Raw genomic sequence first — 15,621 nt, forward strand, 5'->3', positions numbered from 1 at the left:
TTCTGCTAACCAGATCGGGAATGCGATTCGGCATATGTACCATTTAATAACGTCAGAACTTTTTGGTTGGAAGATACATCTGGCACACGGATACAGCCACCCGAGCACCAAAGCTTTTTTCTACTGGAGTAAACTGGGATTTGACATGCGTTCACACTTGTATCGAGCTTTTCGACGAATACAGGTGTCAAGTACTTGAGAAATGGTGACATGGCTAGAACGGTATAGTAAAGCCCATAACTGATAGCTATATAAATTGGAAACTGCCACACCTATCTACATGCACCAACCCGCTGTCGCATAGCAGAAAAGATCGACAAACTGTAACTTTCACTCGGGACACTAAACCTAGCACGCTGCAAAACTTCCGTGCTGTAGAAGCAGAAAACGATACCCCACAATGTGCATCGCCGTGAGCACCTCGGTACTGCTCTTCTGGGACAACCGTCGTTCTCTTGTCGTCACCAAGAAGGTCTGCCAGGCGTTGCATTTTCGATGATGCTTTTTCTGTGACGGCCGCGGCATATTGCAGATCCTGCATCACCGTACACATCTGGACAATGTTTTGGTTTTGTACTCCATTTGGATAGTGTGTCCCAGCCTACATAATAAGAACCATCCCCGGAACGAAATACCCACAGTACCAGAGACCCCTGTGGACCGGGCTCGCGGCCCACCAACCATCCGAATTAGCACTCATCCAAGCACTTCGTTCATGGAACTGGCAAAGACGGAAGTTGTCGCCCCAATCAGATTCTTCCTATTATATACAAACTACAGTAGGCTCCCCTGAGAAAGACATGATCCCTGATCTCACAGGCCTGTTCTAGCTTGATTCTCCAACCCGAAACCCGAACAATGCATCGGTTCTCAACCGTCGGAATCGTCCCGTAGATCCAAAGCTTGGGTTGGCACCCGTGACAGCTCAAGAAATTGTACTTTAACGAACCTCGTCGCCGCTACGAGAATTCTACATACATTAACCAACACAAACAGTTGCCCACGCTAGCACTAGCAAGGTTGATTGTCTTAATCGGCATCGTTATTTCGATACTCAGGTTTGAGGGATACTCAAAGCAACAATTGTAAATCCTTGCAATTGAATGTTCAAAAACATAGCTTTCAAATCCGAGGTCGAACCGGTGAACTCATTCCATCATGGGTATCATTGAACTTTTTCTGGAGCACCTCTCTGTCAAGGGACTCTTGGTTTTCATCAGCGCCAGCTTAGTTCTCTACAGGATTGTCAGCGCTGTCAATAAGAGGCAACGATTAGGTCGTCTACCTGGTGCTCCAGCCCCTCGGTTCAAGGATAAATGGCCTTTGGGTGAGTTCGGTTCAAAGCCTGGTTGGCTTCCAATTTCTCATGATGTGCTGTAGGTCTCGGTGTTGTCGCAGGTCAAGTAGATGCGACCATCAACCACAAAAATCTCGAAAACTGGTATCATCTGATGAAAGATGTCCCTGGCAACACCGCCGAAACCAATGTAGTCGGGCGCCGCTTAGTGTTCACTTCCGATCCTGAGAACATCAAGGCTATATTAGCCGCACAGTTCGCCGACTATGGTAAAGGCGCACCATTCCACCGTGATTGGTCCGAATTCTTGGGTGATAGTATCTTCACTACTGACGGGCAGAAGTGGCATGACAGCAGACAGCTGATCCGACCGCAGTTTGTCAAGGAGCGTATTAGTGACCTGGATTGCTTCGAGTCGCATCTTGATACCCTGTTCAGGGCTATTGCCAATGGGCAAGCGCTCAGCAGCGTAGGGCAGCACGTCGACATCGAAGCTGGGAACGGAAAGACAGTGGAAATCAGCGACCTCTTTTTCAGATATACATTGGATGTTGCGACAGACTTTTTACTAGGTCTAGACGTTCAGTCTCTCACGTAAGCAGTGTCGCCCAATCATAGGATATTGGCTTGAGCTCAACGAACTAACGCATAACCTAAGTACGCCACGTCAGGAATTCGCCGATGCCTTCAATGAGGTGCAAAGAGTACAAAACATCAAAGCAAGGGCCGGTCCTCTCCAGGCTCTTGTGCCTTCAAAGACGTTCCGTGCCGGCCTCAAAGTTATCAACAAGCTTTGCGAGACCTATATTGATCGGGCATTGCGACTAAGCCCTGAAGAGCTCGCCAGCAAGACCAAATCGGATGAAGGGTACACCTTTTTGCATGAACTCGCCTCCTTCACTCGCGATCGCACCGTAATTCGCGATCAGCTCGTTGCCGTTCTGCTCGCTGGCCGGGACACGACCGCTGCAACTCTGTCCTGGACCATCTACGAGCTTGCGCGTCACCCAGAATGTGTCCGCAAGCTCCGCGATGAGATCATCGACCAAGTCGGCCTCGAGCGTGCGCCCACCTACCACGATCTCAAGAGCATGAAATACCTCCAGAACGTCATGAACGAGACCCTACGTCTTTACCCCGTCGTGCCCTTCAATGTGCGTCTTGCTCTCAAGGACTGCACTCTGCCTCGTGGCGGTGGTCCGGATGGCACCCAGCCCATCCCGGTTCTGAAGGATACGCCCATCGGTTACAGTACCATCGCCATGCAGCGTGACGAGTCGCTCTACCCGCCACCCAGCGAGAAGTTCAAGCCAGTCCTGGAGTACAGCCCTGAACGGTGGTACAACTGGCAGCCGAAGCCATGGCAGTACATCCCATTCAACGGTGGCCCGCGTATCTGTATTGGACAGCAGTTTGCGCTTACAGAGATGGGATATGTGCTTGTAAGGTTGTTCCAGAGGTTCGAAAGGGTCGAGAGTTTCATGCAGCAGGTTGATGGTGGAAACCCGAGGCTGAAGGCCGAGATCGTGTTACAGCCTGCTGACGGCGTAAAAGTCGCTTTCTGGCAGGCTAAGAAATAAGGAATGAGAGGATCCGGACTGAGGGTATGTATCATACAACGGATGGCATTTTATACGTTCTCGTTTCACCTGTAGTTGATCAACACATCGAGGCCAATCACCTGGCATGGTACCAGCGCCAGCTTAGTACCATTTAAAGCTGAGAAATGCAATTCAGCATAGTTGCTGGTCTGATTTTATTTAATACTCCATGGATGTATTATTACCCGTAATATATCTAGGACTGGGCAGGCATCGCAACATGCTGCGGCTCCTAAGTTTGGAATATAATCCTTGTCTCTTCAATAATCTCAAAGTGAACTATAACAATTTTCCAAAACAATTATCAAAAATTTTCTACTTCAAACGGAACATCAGAGTATCTAGAAGTCCAGGTGCTCGAATGGGAGGAAGAGATCTATTACCTTTTTCATATTGCATTTCCCTCGAGTCAAAATCTAGCAATTATTACCATAAGTTGAACGCACCATTGTAATATTATGTTCGCAATCCATAAATTGTGAATTTGGATGACTTCATGTTACTGGTGGACACAAATCTCACTTTTCTAACGTGATCATAATCAGAACGGCATGAAATTATTATTGCTATTAGCTAATCTATCAGCGTAATTCTGAGACGGAATCTTTACTGATTTGACCTTCCTAAACCATACCGCCACTCATGCAATAACTCATCCTTGCCAATTATGGATCAGTCAAAATTGCTGCTAACCGACGAATCGTCTGTATCTCATATGCAACGGTGTGACTTTAGATGCCAAGCTGCTTCTGATCCAACAGATCAACTGGCCAAAATCTTGGCATGTTAGCAACACGCTCACGAACCCATGCCTTGCTTGATTCTTCGTTTGGCCAGATCTCCGTGTCCCCGCATACCAGCCAGTCGCATCCTTTATCATCATACCTGGTCGTCATGGGAGACAGCGACAGGAGATGTGCCTGCATCCACTGATGCTCCATGCATCGCCTGGCCCGAGTCCATTTGCCCTTCAATAAATTCCACGGCTTCCGGCCATTCTTACCGACACGTATGACGCCACAGTCCTTCAGATTCGGAAACTGCACGAAAGGCGAGTTGAAGCCGATCATCCATGTAACACCTTCGTCAAAGTCTACCGTCCATTCCGCTTGGAAGATAAGATGCTCCACATCGCGGCTCAGAGGGCGGATGGAAGGAAGATAGCTCGGTTCCACCGGGCTGCCCTCCAGGAGCACCCTGTCGCGGCTGGGGTCGAACCAGGTGTTGAGGTTGATGTCTGTGAGCCTTCGAGGACGGCCATGTTTGAGAGCGACGTCGCGAGCCTCCTTGCAGACGTGAGAGATTGTAGGAGGCCTGCCCAACGGAGAGGTTAGCGGTACACTATGGAATGTGATATCGTATCATAACGATGAGATGATGATTAAATCACTTGGGGGCCGCCGGGTGGGGGTCTGGGTTTTTTTTTTGGAGGGGTTGAGCCATTCAGCAGGATCACTGGATAGCTGGCTCGAAATATCCAGGCTGAAAGCAAAACGGGTGGTGACAACATGTGTTGCGGGCAGAAAAGCAACCTACAGAATCGCACGGTTTGCCACCATGCTATACCATTGCTGACAGCCGATGACGAGAGTTCGGCCCGAAGGCAAAGCGCATTCCCAAACGACCAGGCGCAACTCAAGTGGCAAGCTGTTCCAGGTAGTCGTCGGTTGGGAACTAGTCTTGGGTCTTGATGACTTGCTTGAAGACATGTTGGCTGACAGGTGAGTTCACGATCAGTTGTTCCAGTGATTCCGAGGTGACCGAGAGAGCCGTAAACAAGTTTAATGATGGGCCGATGATGGGTTGATGATGAGGTGTGAAAGAAAAGTGTTGCTGCAGCTTTCTCGATCGTTGGCAAAGAACCGGAATCTGACTTGCTTTGTGAACAACAGGAACCAGAAGTCACGATCCAGTGGGACCGGAAGCAAAGTTTTATTACCCCCCATCGGCGACATACCTTCCAAACACAATAGCTCAGTTCTATGTCCAGAGATGAGATGTCATTAGTAGACCCCTCATCGGCGACATGCCCATTAGAAGTTGTAACTCAGTTCTGCTGACGGTAGACTCACTTAGAGGTTTAACATAAGGGGTTTCATAGCATGACTGCACAAGAGGCTTAGAAAATTATGTATCTTCCAATTCAGGGGCTCTCGTATGTGTATAGGCTTAGTCTACTATCAGCTAATTGTTGCCTTTCATCGTTATCTAATTAACAGAAGCAGACATGACACTGCTCATCTGCCAACCTCACAAAGGTGGTCTTTGAGGTACCAATCCTCAGTCACACCTAAATCATCTCAGATTCGTAAGCCTAGAAGTGGATAGCCTTAAGTTCTTCAACTCTCTAACATCCCCCTAAAGATTTCCACCGAGAATAAGTTACTCCCAGTAAAACGCTTCTAGTATATAGTAGAGCATGGGCTTACTCTAGTATACTTGATGCACTCATGGATGGCTATGACTGGGAGTCTTGCCACCTTCGTCATCGACGATCCCCAGGGCCTGGTTGAAGGTATTATCATCATCATAACCCATCGCATGGAGAGTATCTATGAGCTGGTCCATAATCCAATCCATTGCCCAGGTTCTCTTGGATCACCTGCAAAAGTCTGTGGTCCTCTTGCCACAGAGCACGGAAGGCGGTCGTTCCGACTTCAAGTCCATGAGAATATCTTCAGTTCGGGAAAACGACAAGGGGAGGTTGGACCAAAATATATCACCCATAATCAAAGGTGTATGGATGATAACATGCTGCACTTCAAGGCTTAGGGGGCCGAAATTAGGGACGTCGTTATAAACCCAATTCTTAGCTGTATATTCGTACCCCATCGCAACTTGCACCAAACTATGTAGTTGCATTTTGTCTCTATCATATCACAAGTATAGAGCGTCCAGCGCACCCAGCCTCAGTTGAAAGAATAATCATTTTCTAATAGGACAAATAGTCCTCCGAGAATTGCTCACGTCTGCCAGGAGGCTCAGGCTGCTGCTTTATAGCACAGCTGTCCTCGATCAAATGGACACATGGTTTGACTTGTCGCCTGCACTAATCGAACTTGAGACCTCGACCATCTAGTAATACTAATCCCCAGATCACAAGTCAAAGCTCAGTGGGTAGCTGGTTCACCTGAAAGAGCTCCAGCGAGGTAGCTAAATGGCCGACTTGACAGAAACGCTTGATGCTACAGAGCCCATTATTATTTGAGACGATGTAAAAGGATGGGCGATAGAGTAGTAAACTGTGTTATAGCAGTTGAAGTTATAATTATGGGGAAAGCCGCTAAGACCAAAAAATATAAGGAAAGCTTGAGTGCGACAGGTGCTTATTTGTTGAGGTTGGGAGTTTTATAAACAAACGGACTAACCTAGATAGATAGTGTATAGCCAGAGAAGGCGTTAAGGAAGAACGAAAGGCAGGTAAGACTGGTCGGTATCTTCAAAGGCAGAGAGAAAACGAATCCGGAAATTATCTTAACACCGTCGTTCAGTATCCAGCAAACAACGAAGACGTCATTTAAGGACACGAAAATCTTGAAATTATGGCAGTTATGCCACGGTCGGAATCTATCAATTGGTGAACAAAAGAACTTGGTCTAATCAGGCTATCGACATGATATTTTGTCACCTGCTATATGCCCAGCACCGTCATTTTTCGTAAACTTCCCAACCCCCAAAAATGGCAGTCGTTCGACCGGTGCTCGATTTATTCACGTCAGCCATACTGAGCCGACCACAATCTCAAAGGCACCACTCCTACGAACAGTATGTGGAAGAGGACCAGCCCGCATGACAGTGTCCTGGCCGCCCCCACGGCTTATGTTCAAGGTCGTGGCTTGATAAAAGAGAAGGTAGGATAAACCTTAGCTGCAGCTCTGCATGAACCTTCCCGACGCCGATCCCCAGAATATTGAATGCTCCTAAATTCCCATGCCGTGATTATTTTCCAGACCGTTGTGGAATATGAGTCTTGACGGTACATCCTGATCAATGCCGTGCCATTTCGTTGTTCGATTCCTCATGGGGAAATTTCTACTTTTCCAACGATGACGCCTTATTCTTAACAACGCCGGCATCTCAGAAATGTATGTTCAGTGTGCTTGTAGACTTACCGCTTTGAGACGGTGTCAATGGCGTGTCATGAGCTTTCTAGCGCGTCTGTAGACTGCCCCAATTATGACAACATTCAAGAACCTTCTGCGTTCGAACTCAATGTGCCGCTGTCAAACTGTGCAGGAACTTCAACCTCCTGCTGCGCCAAAGTTATATCTTCGTAGCCGTCAGGTTTGCGTCAAATGCAATGACGTGCTGATCTTTGTTAGTTGTAGCCTGTCAGCTTGAAACAATTTGAACCCTGACCCCGGCAGTTCGGGGCAAGACATTGCACCACATGTATCAATGAATCGAGTAGTCACGAAAGAAAGAATGCTTTGTTGAAGCCAAATACATGATGATATTCGTTGATGGCGACTTGATATTGTGCGCCAAATAATAACACGCTGACATACATGATTGGGTCAACAGGATATACGGGTCTCCTCCAGACACGTTATACAAATGGCCCAGATTCAGGTAGTGGCGCGAGTTCCCTTAAATACCAATATACCCTTCTAAACAATCGCAGGTGCTGTTCTTGACCTTTGGTAATCGAGTTGTAAAAGCAATCCATTCCCAAACGCCGGGGGTCATGCCAGACCCCAAGATGCCTACCAGTCCTCGGACTGTAACTCTCCTGAAATGGAGTGTGAATGTCATAATGGGCATGGGGTATAAATGAACCCGTCTTCTCTTTTTCTTGAAAACCGCAAAAGTCCATGCCTCGTGTCGTACGCCAAGCCATGAGTTTCTAATATCACAAGGTGAACTGGTGGTCAAAATTCGTGTTCGCTGACCAGGATATAAACACCCCCAGGACCTCGTCCATAATGGAGTATGGAGCGGTGGCCAAGGGAGTTCCATGCTTAGGAATGAAGTTAACATGCTGATGATGCATATGTTGACCTTGTTGTCAACGTGAAAGTTTGATGGATGTATGTGAGAACCCAAGAGACCGCGTAGACGTCGTGATGTTTACATGGCCTCGGATCGATCACGGTAGAGCGACAATTGACGAAACTCTTCCCATAAAGGCGACGAGCACTCATTTTCTGCCCCGAGTGCCTGTAGCAGTGATTTTTGAGGTGCTCATCAGGTCGCCAATATACTTTTGCAGGAACTTGTTGTTGTTGTCCAGCTTGTCGTGCTCTTCTTTGACGGCTTCGATACGGGAGAAGATCATTAGCAGGGAATCTTGCAGTGCCTTTGCGTGCCTAGGAAGTAGTTAGTACGCGAGATGGCATAACGCTTGATCAATGCTTACCGGTGCAGTTCTTCTCTAGCCTCTCGTCCCATGTTCTCCAGGTCCTCGCTTGTTCTCCTGGGACTCATGGCTCTGACATCGCCGGGTCCAAGTTGCGGAGGGTTTGGACCAACTTGGTCCGAGTCCCGGGGGACGATAAGAGTGCCGCTGCTTTTGCGGCTGGTCAGTGGCGGCCTGGTAGGGATCGGCATTTGTATCTCGTGCTCCCCAATCGAAGATCCAGACGAGGAGTCGGATCTCTCTGGTCGTGGTGGCATTGGTGTGTCCTCCATCTTGATGTGATTTGAGTTGAGAAAAGGGGTTGGTATGCTGAGGTGGCTCGGGACCTCTCGAGTGAAATTGTTGCACAGATTATGAATTATGTTGGTGAGCTGCTGCGGAGGGCCTCGTATAGTTGTCCCAGGTTCGGTATTAGGATGGTCCTGAGCGGATAGAGTCGACGTCAGGCAGGCGATGGACGGTCCTCAATTAGACTACCCGACTTGTTGCAGGCGTTGGCGCAACGCTGTTATGCGAATTAAGCTGAACAGGGGCAAGGCAATCTTGCAGTGCAATGCGAAGCGCGGCGACAGCTGAAGAATAGAATGGAATTACTGGTCGTGCCGTTCGTATGTTATGTTACGTTATGGTGTACTCGGCGAGGACTGAGAAGGTGAAGTAAAGGTGAGAAGCCCCTCTGCGCGGGTGGTGCAAGGTGCAAGATGTGGTGCAGATAGAGAAGAAGGCTGGCGCGGGTGGTTTGTCTTGGCTTGTCTGTTTCTCGTATAGCCTGGGGGTCCTGAGGTCCTGAGGTCCTGAGGTCCTGAGGTTCTAAGTGGAATGCATCTGCGTCTGCGTCTGCGTCTGCTACTACGTCTGACAATGTTCCTCGCGTGGGATGGAACGGTGGCGTAGGATTTGGACTGGGACTTGGGACTTGGATTTGGATATCCCACTATGTATGCAGTCAAGATTTAAACTTGGACTGGAAGGGAACGCAGCAGCTCGGGATGTTCCAACCATAAAAAGGGAAGCCAAGAAATGCTAGTTAGAAGAGGCAACAGACGCAGGAAGGGTTCGCCGGCCCAAGGGTCAGTAGCGCGTAGCCACTAACACCAGGGACTGTGTGGCTCCTTTGGAGAGATTGTCAGGCAATTTTGGGGCAGGCGGAGCTACTCCCCTAGGTGTCGTAGCGATCGTCATCCAAGTCGACAGTTGACCAGGGTCGCGATTACTTGGGCCTGTTAAAAGTGCACCGCTCCAGTAAATGTCGGGTACTACCCAGGGAGATTGAGGTTAGGGGTCTTTCTTTGTGACTCGTGGGCCGGCGTTGATCGGCGCTGAGCATTGTCAAAGCCTCTGCAACTGAACACTCAAGAGCCACTCAAAATGGCCCCCCTAGTATCCCCTAGTATTCCGTACGGAGAGAGAGAGGGAGAGTGAGGTCAAGGACGAAAAGACTGCGCCAACCGTTACGCTGTCAAGTGACGACGATAGCCGCCCATCGCCTGCTTTCACCTTGATCCTCACCATACCATTCAATTTCACATGACCCATCGAGGGTCTACACGAGCATTCTTTACCGTGGTTACGCAAAACCTTGTACAAAAGTCTACAAGAGAAATGCTGGCCAAGTTTCCCCGTCTCCTGACGACTACAGTACGACAACTTTAACGTTAGTGCAAACCCGAGCACCAAGTAGGGGTCCCCTCCAGCGCGTTAAGCTTACTACCGGACACACACTACCACCAATAACCCCCCCAGCCTTACAGCACCTATCATCTCTGCAGGGTCGCAATAATAACAATGATGGGAACAACGGCCATCTGTACGCTGTACGCACAGAAGCCTGTACTTGCCTGTAGTCCCGAGGGTCCTGAAACGTGTGAGACCCTGGCGAAGCAAGCAGCTGAATATTATGTACTTCCTGCATTGGGAAAGGCTCCTCCCGAACGAAGTCGACTCAAGAATTCCCCGACCGCCACAATTAAATACTATGTACACCAAGATGGTGCACGACAAAGGAAACAGTACAAGCTGCAAACAGTGGATGATCGACGCTTGTGACGCCACTAAATCGCTTATGATTGGCGTTGCCATGGTCCCTGCGAGCTTGCAGTGGGATTCTCAAAACCTCTTTGATCCGGACATGGGGGAAATCATTGACGCTTGTGGGCTCAAACATGGAATTTCGTATGGATCATGGCCATCCTAATGGCGAATAGCAGTCCATCCTTTTTCAGCACCGACTCCTTTTTCTTTTCAAGCCTTCAATCCCCCGGCAATTCAAGGCCGGTTTACAGGGAGTGTCGCGATTGCTTCACTTCATTCATTCAGGTAAAAGATTGACAGTCGCCCGTCACATCATGGAGCCATTGCCGAAACCATGACGATGTTAGAACAGCCATGCGCTCCATTTGACCAGCGCTTGCAACAAAAGTAAGCTCGCCGGCTTTTGCATTGCCGTTTGGGAACATCGATACGCTATCATAAAGGTTCGTCTACCGGCGGAAATCCGGTGCATAAAGTCTGCTATGCCATTCTCGAGAACATCTTCTAGCTTTCCGGGTTGCAGCACATACCTACTCTGTACTCGAGATGCTTAAACCAGGAGACTATTTGGTAACGAAAAGTTGCATCCCCCCCCCATTTCACCAAGAAAGGACACCCTGGTCGTTCCCACCGAGGCTTCGCAACCACTACCCAGGGACTTTGAGTGCCACCTCGTGTGTGTTCATCCCACCGTAATTATGCGGGATGGACCCTGAAATCTCACGGATGTCGGCGGCATTGTGAAGAAACAACGCATCACATTTTTACCAGTACGGTGGTTTCACGCTTCACCCCATCTTGACCTCGCACATCAATAAAGACTTTGTGTATCCAAATCTGTTTTGGGGAACTCAAGTTGAATATGACATCACCCTAACAAGCAAAGGCTTTTGGCGGTTTGGGAACATGTACACAAATCTAAATGCCGGATACGTGAGTATTACTGTACGTAGTTCTCAAGCATGGTTGTCACTTGACACACCGAGAAGTCTCCACACATCACCGACATACAACCATGTTCCATGGTACAATGATGTCACGATCAGCACTCAGGTACTTGGCACAGTGCCCAAGCCCTATGCAGCACGATGAGGACGTCCCTATGTTGAAATGTCCACAGGCGCTGTTACAAGGCGCCTTACAGCGCTGTATGGGATAATTCATTCTCGAAACGACGACAGCCTCAAAACAGTGTGAAGTAACATACGAAACTGTACCCTCTTGTCCAGCTTGCTCATCTCACTCACACTGCCATGTCTAGGAGATTTTGAGACATTTTTCTGCAGCCAATCGTCGAATCATTTCCTCCAGCGGCAGGTATAATAGCAATCCTCATCACAGCGCATACTGAAGAGTAAGAAGCTTATTCTCTTCGACAGTGGATGCTCATTCCCGAATGTGTACTCCACAAGGAACAGGATTGCCCGTTGGTTGTCGCCTTCATATGCATAGTATTGTCTACACCCCCTGACCCCCTTCCCTTTCAACTGACCAAGTTTCTTCCTCGAGGTTTCGGTGAGGCGATTCTGAACTTCTAATCGTGCCGGGAAACTATGTTCCAGTTTCCACGAGGCGGACAGGGACCGGAATGACGACATCGGCTGACTGTAGGTACCTAAAATGCAGTGGCACTTGGCGGCAGACAAGGAGCAGAAGCCTTTACTACTTACTGTATGCTGTGCTACATCAAAATACCAGCATTTGGGCTATCGACAAGGTCAGAAGTAACGTGTTCTATGCCGCAAGCAGACACCCGGCGGCACGAGTGCATGAATGCCTGTAGTGACATCATTAATCTCACTCCAGAGCTCTTATGGGAATGATTTTGAGACAATACAAATTCTCCCCACAACGCCTCAGCTCTCTCGGGCTTTTGGCAACCTGGGATACCTGAAACTCCAACCCTGATCCACGGGCCGAAGCTGCAAGGCTCACTCTGCGAAAGTTCAAGTGGACTCGGTGCAGCTTTGTCATTTTGTTCGGGCACTACAAACCTTGTCAAGCACCGTTGCAGCTTACAGCTACATATGGTGTCCGTCCGATGCAGGAACCTAACAAGTTTTGTTCTAGCAAATTCCTCATTTTGCGGAGTCACCATCCCGGAAACACGAAGCCGGACACACAGTAACTCAACTATCAGACCGCTTGTTGGGCAATCTACGTGCATGTCAGCATGCTCGGCGTTGGAGTGCAGCAGATCGTCGTCTTTTAATCCATTGATTAGACGTTCGCTCAGCGTTTCTTCTCGTGCTGCCGATCCCCATGATTCCCAGGTGGCACCAGCCATTTTTGTTATTGAGCCAAGCTGGAATCAGTAATTCCAGGAATGAGGGTTCGGGATCGGAAATAACATTCCTCAAAAAAACGCTGCCAGAGGTAGTTCACAACTTAGAGCCCCTCAACCAACTATCTTGACTAAGGGCACTAATAAGATATGCCAAAACAGCTGGGTCAGGTTCATTTACTACTACGATAGCGTCAGTCTGGTGGTGGATATCCCATGAATTACTTTCTAGCTGCACAATATGAGCTCCGCCGCTTGACTAGTGGCCATTTCCGCTTTGAGCGAGCTACTGGGGTTGTAATTGTCCACTTTGACCCTTTGAGGGTTGAGGACCCATACAGTTTCCGCGCATACTGTAAGTCAGCAGGACCTAATAATTAGGTGCGCACAGAATGCGAAGTTGGTCTCCCTCTCCAGCGGATAACGATGGCCATGATAACTGCTCCATTCATCGGGGCTTCTTTGGTGGTATTGTGGCCCAAGAAAATGTTGACAACCATTGAGGCCTTACAATGGCTTGCTGTTCGTCTCAGAGTTCTCAACCTTGACAGGTTGTTATGACTCGGGTATCTACTCAGAAACCTTACGGGATTCACATGCCCGTACAAACTCTGATGAAGAGCAGAAAGTCTTTCTCTAGTCGAAGAACGAGGATCCTATATTCAGATACTAGTAACATAAATAAGTCTAACGATTTCTGTATTGAATGTAAATGTTCATGGCATTTCTGTAAAACTCGGGCCACGGACAGTAGGAACCTTGTGAACCCCGTTACGAAGGCAACTCGGAAAGCTGCCCAACATCGTGAACCCCGGCAATCGGGTCCATTTCTTTGGACAGCTGATTAAATCGTTCACGGACACGTGAACAACCTGTGACTCCCGAGACTCCGTAGCAATATTGCCATCCATCTCACGATGGCAAGAGATTCTCGGCTGTGCCACCTCGTATAGGAAAGATCATATCGTGAGGTGGTGACGCGTTCACGAGGATAGCGTCGCGCAACTCCGAAGAAATGTCTTATGCAATGCTTTCAAGACTGCGGTCTTCCCGCTCATAATGGGGTTGCCACAAATGATGGGATGGGTATTGAGATGGCAGCAACAACAATGATTACAAACGGGCTTGCCGCGAGTACTTCGTGAATCCTGTTGGAAAGTTCTAGGACACTGGAACGTCCCGGCTCAACTGCCTTGTACGGGACGTCTGCCCGAGCGAATGGTCAACGTTGAACCGGTTATGTGCTTATCACAATCGGTAGTCGGCACAGATATGTTATGATCGTCCATACACAAACTTGGACACAAACCAGGTTCAATGTCTCAATGCTCATCGCTATTCAGGATTGTGACCATTATTGGCCATCTATTGTCGCAAAGTGCTAGCAACTAAAAGAATGAGTATTTGTGCAAACTGCAAAAGATAATGCTCATATCAGAGCCAGGTTACACTCCGAATCGGGGAATCGAACCCCGAGCTCCGCGGTATTATGATCTTGAAGAAGAATCATGAAAACGCGAAATGTTGACCGTTACACCAATTCGGATGAGTTGGTTGTTGTTCGTTGAAAAACCTCGGCTTAATTCGGCCTATACTAACACTTCTCCAGCCGGGGGCTTCGCTCCTTAACCACACCAACACTAGGAACCGGAGACGAACATAAAGAAACTGTTTCGTTCAATTCCAGAAAAACATTCTAACTTTACGAATCATCATGTTGTAAAAGGTATGTGAGATCACAATGAGTTGTCTTATGGGCCTATACGAGGTAGTTATAATTGAACTCGAATTGTTGTTTGCCAAAAGAGGCTTGTATATGGTTTAACTGGTACCCTAACCGGTGTCTTAGCACGATTCAGGGTTGTTGAGCAGGTTACCAGCCACTAGTAATGGCCGCCAGGAATGGAGTCGGCTTACACAGAATTCTTTACACGTATTATCGTTGGTGAAAGCATAACCCTAGCTAAGAGCTTGATCTTGAAAATTCGCTTTCAATACAATACTTTAGAAAATCACTCAAGTCTTTCTATGTCTCTACTTAGCAAATGTCTCCACACAAGATAGTCAAGGTAGCGGGCATGTTAATTACACCTTTATTAACAACGAACTACCGATATGACATAATTTGAGAAGTCCCCGGGGTAAGACTCGACATTCCTTTTTTGAAGAAATGAGCTTAGGCTATAGAATGTAAGTTAGGTGGATGGTATATTCGTGGTGGTAACCGTTTGGCTGTAGACGACTACGCGAATCTTCTGGCAGTCACTTGGCTATGTCTGGAAACGCTAGTGGTCATTGTGTAAGAGAAGTCTCTATCACCGATAGTATGATCCTTAGCGTTATTAATCACAAGTCTGTTTATAACCTGGCCACTACATCTTGGACCATAGGTTCTACTGTTTGGGCGTCCTCCTTGACGACAGTACGAAAGATATATGTAATGTGTGTGATGGCAGATAGCACCCAAGTAACAACTCCGAGGATGGCGTCCTTTTTGGACATTTCTAATCCACTAAACATTCGTATGTACGTTATCAGCCGTATATGGAACAGTATGGACTCGTAGAAGCAGGACAGATGCAGTTGTGCAAAGATGGTTCTTTTGAATTTCAAAACTCCGAGCAAGTGACAAATGTCTTTGTTCCTAGACGATTTGCGCATAACATCTGCAAAGGGGTAGATTATTAAAATTGTTTCTGACTGTCCCGGCCTTTATCTAGAGTATATTCGTCCGCCGACATCGCAGGCCAGATAGTACTACTGACTCCAACCACATTCGCCCAATAGAAAGCCGACAGTGTCTTGTATTACTCGTAGACTTGAGACTATGTGAAACTCAGCCTCGACCGGCGGCTCCGAGGGTGCGGCATCGCTAGGCGATTTAGTAGATCAGCCACAAAATCTGGATGTTGCATCACTTATATCACAAAGTCGGTCCTATTGAGTATTGTGAATCTTGAAGTGGTGACATATTCAATCAAGAGGTTGCGCGGTATGATGTACGGAGGAGCATCCACGGTATAGATAATTTCTATAAATGCGAAAGAAT

General features: G+C 48.0%; 4 protein-coding genes and 1 non-coding gene across 5 annotated transcripts; 1 reads left to right on the forward strand and 4 right to left on the reverse strand.

Annotated features, from left to right (window-relative positions):
* Positions 1–1,158: 1,158 nt before the first annotated feature.
* BKA67DRAFT_526088 (cytochrome P450) lies at positions 1,159–2,877 on the forward strand (the record flags this gene model as incomplete). The annotated part of the gene is made up of 3 exons (XM_046098728.1): positions 1,159–1,327; positions 1,381–1,891; positions 1,956–2,877. 3 exons carry the CDS (start codon positions 1,159–1,161, stop codon positions 2,875–2,877), a joined length of 1,602 nt encoding a protein of 533 aa, XP_045952871.1.
* Positions 2,878–3,629: 752 nt separating this feature from the next.
* Positions 3,630–4,607, reverse strand: BKA67DRAFT_669139 (uncharacterized protein; the record flags this gene model as incomplete). Its single annotated transcript, XM_046108651.1, has 2 exons — positions 3,630–4,239; positions 4,435–4,607. The coding sequence occupies 2 exons, from the start codon at positions 4,605–4,607 to the stop codon at positions 3,630–3,632; spliced, it is 783 nt and encodes a 260-aa protein (XP_045952872.1).
* Positions 4,608–8,038: 3,431 nt separating this feature from the next.
* On the reverse strand, positions 8,039–8,529 carry BKA67DRAFT_664201 (uncharacterized protein; the record flags this gene model as incomplete). Its single annotated transcript, XM_046108327.1, has 2 exons — positions 8,039–8,207; positions 8,258–8,529. 2 exons carry the CDS (start codon positions 8,527–8,529, stop codon positions 8,039–8,041), a joined length of 441 nt encoding a protein of 146 aa, XP_045952873.1.
* Positions 8,530–11,898: 3,369 nt separating this feature from the next.
* BKA67DRAFT_100474 (uncharacterized protein) lies at positions 11,899–12,682 on the reverse strand. Its single transcript, XM_046094828.1, has one exon. It carries the CDS (start codon positions 12,573–12,575, stop codon positions 11,970–11,972), a length of 606 nt encoding a protein of 201 aa, XP_045952874.1. The 5' UTR covers positions 12,576–12,682; the 3' UTR covers positions 11,899–11,969.
* A 1,340-nt stretch (positions 12,683–14,022) lies between these two features.
* BKA67DRAFT_t178 lies at positions 14,023–14,118 on the reverse strand. The gene has a single exon. It is a non-coding gene; the product is annotated as a tRNA-Glu (tRNA).
* Positions 14,119–15,621: the final 1,503 nt, after the last annotated feature.

This window comes from Truncatella angustata (assembly GCF_020726525.1).
Source record: "Truncatella angustata strain MPI-SDFR-AT-0073 chromosome Unknown BKA67scaffold_10, whole genome shotgun sequence".
Lineage (NCBI taxonomy): Eukaryota > Fungi > Ascomycota > Sordariomycetes > Amphisphaeriales > Sporocadaceae > Truncatella > Truncatella angustata.

What these genes read in the sequence shown, in the direction of transcription:
- BKA67DRAFT_100474 (XM_046094828.1), bottom strand. Translation starts at nt 12,575, where the DNA reads ATGGCTGGTGCCACCTGGGAATCATGGGGATCGGCAGCACGAGAAGAA.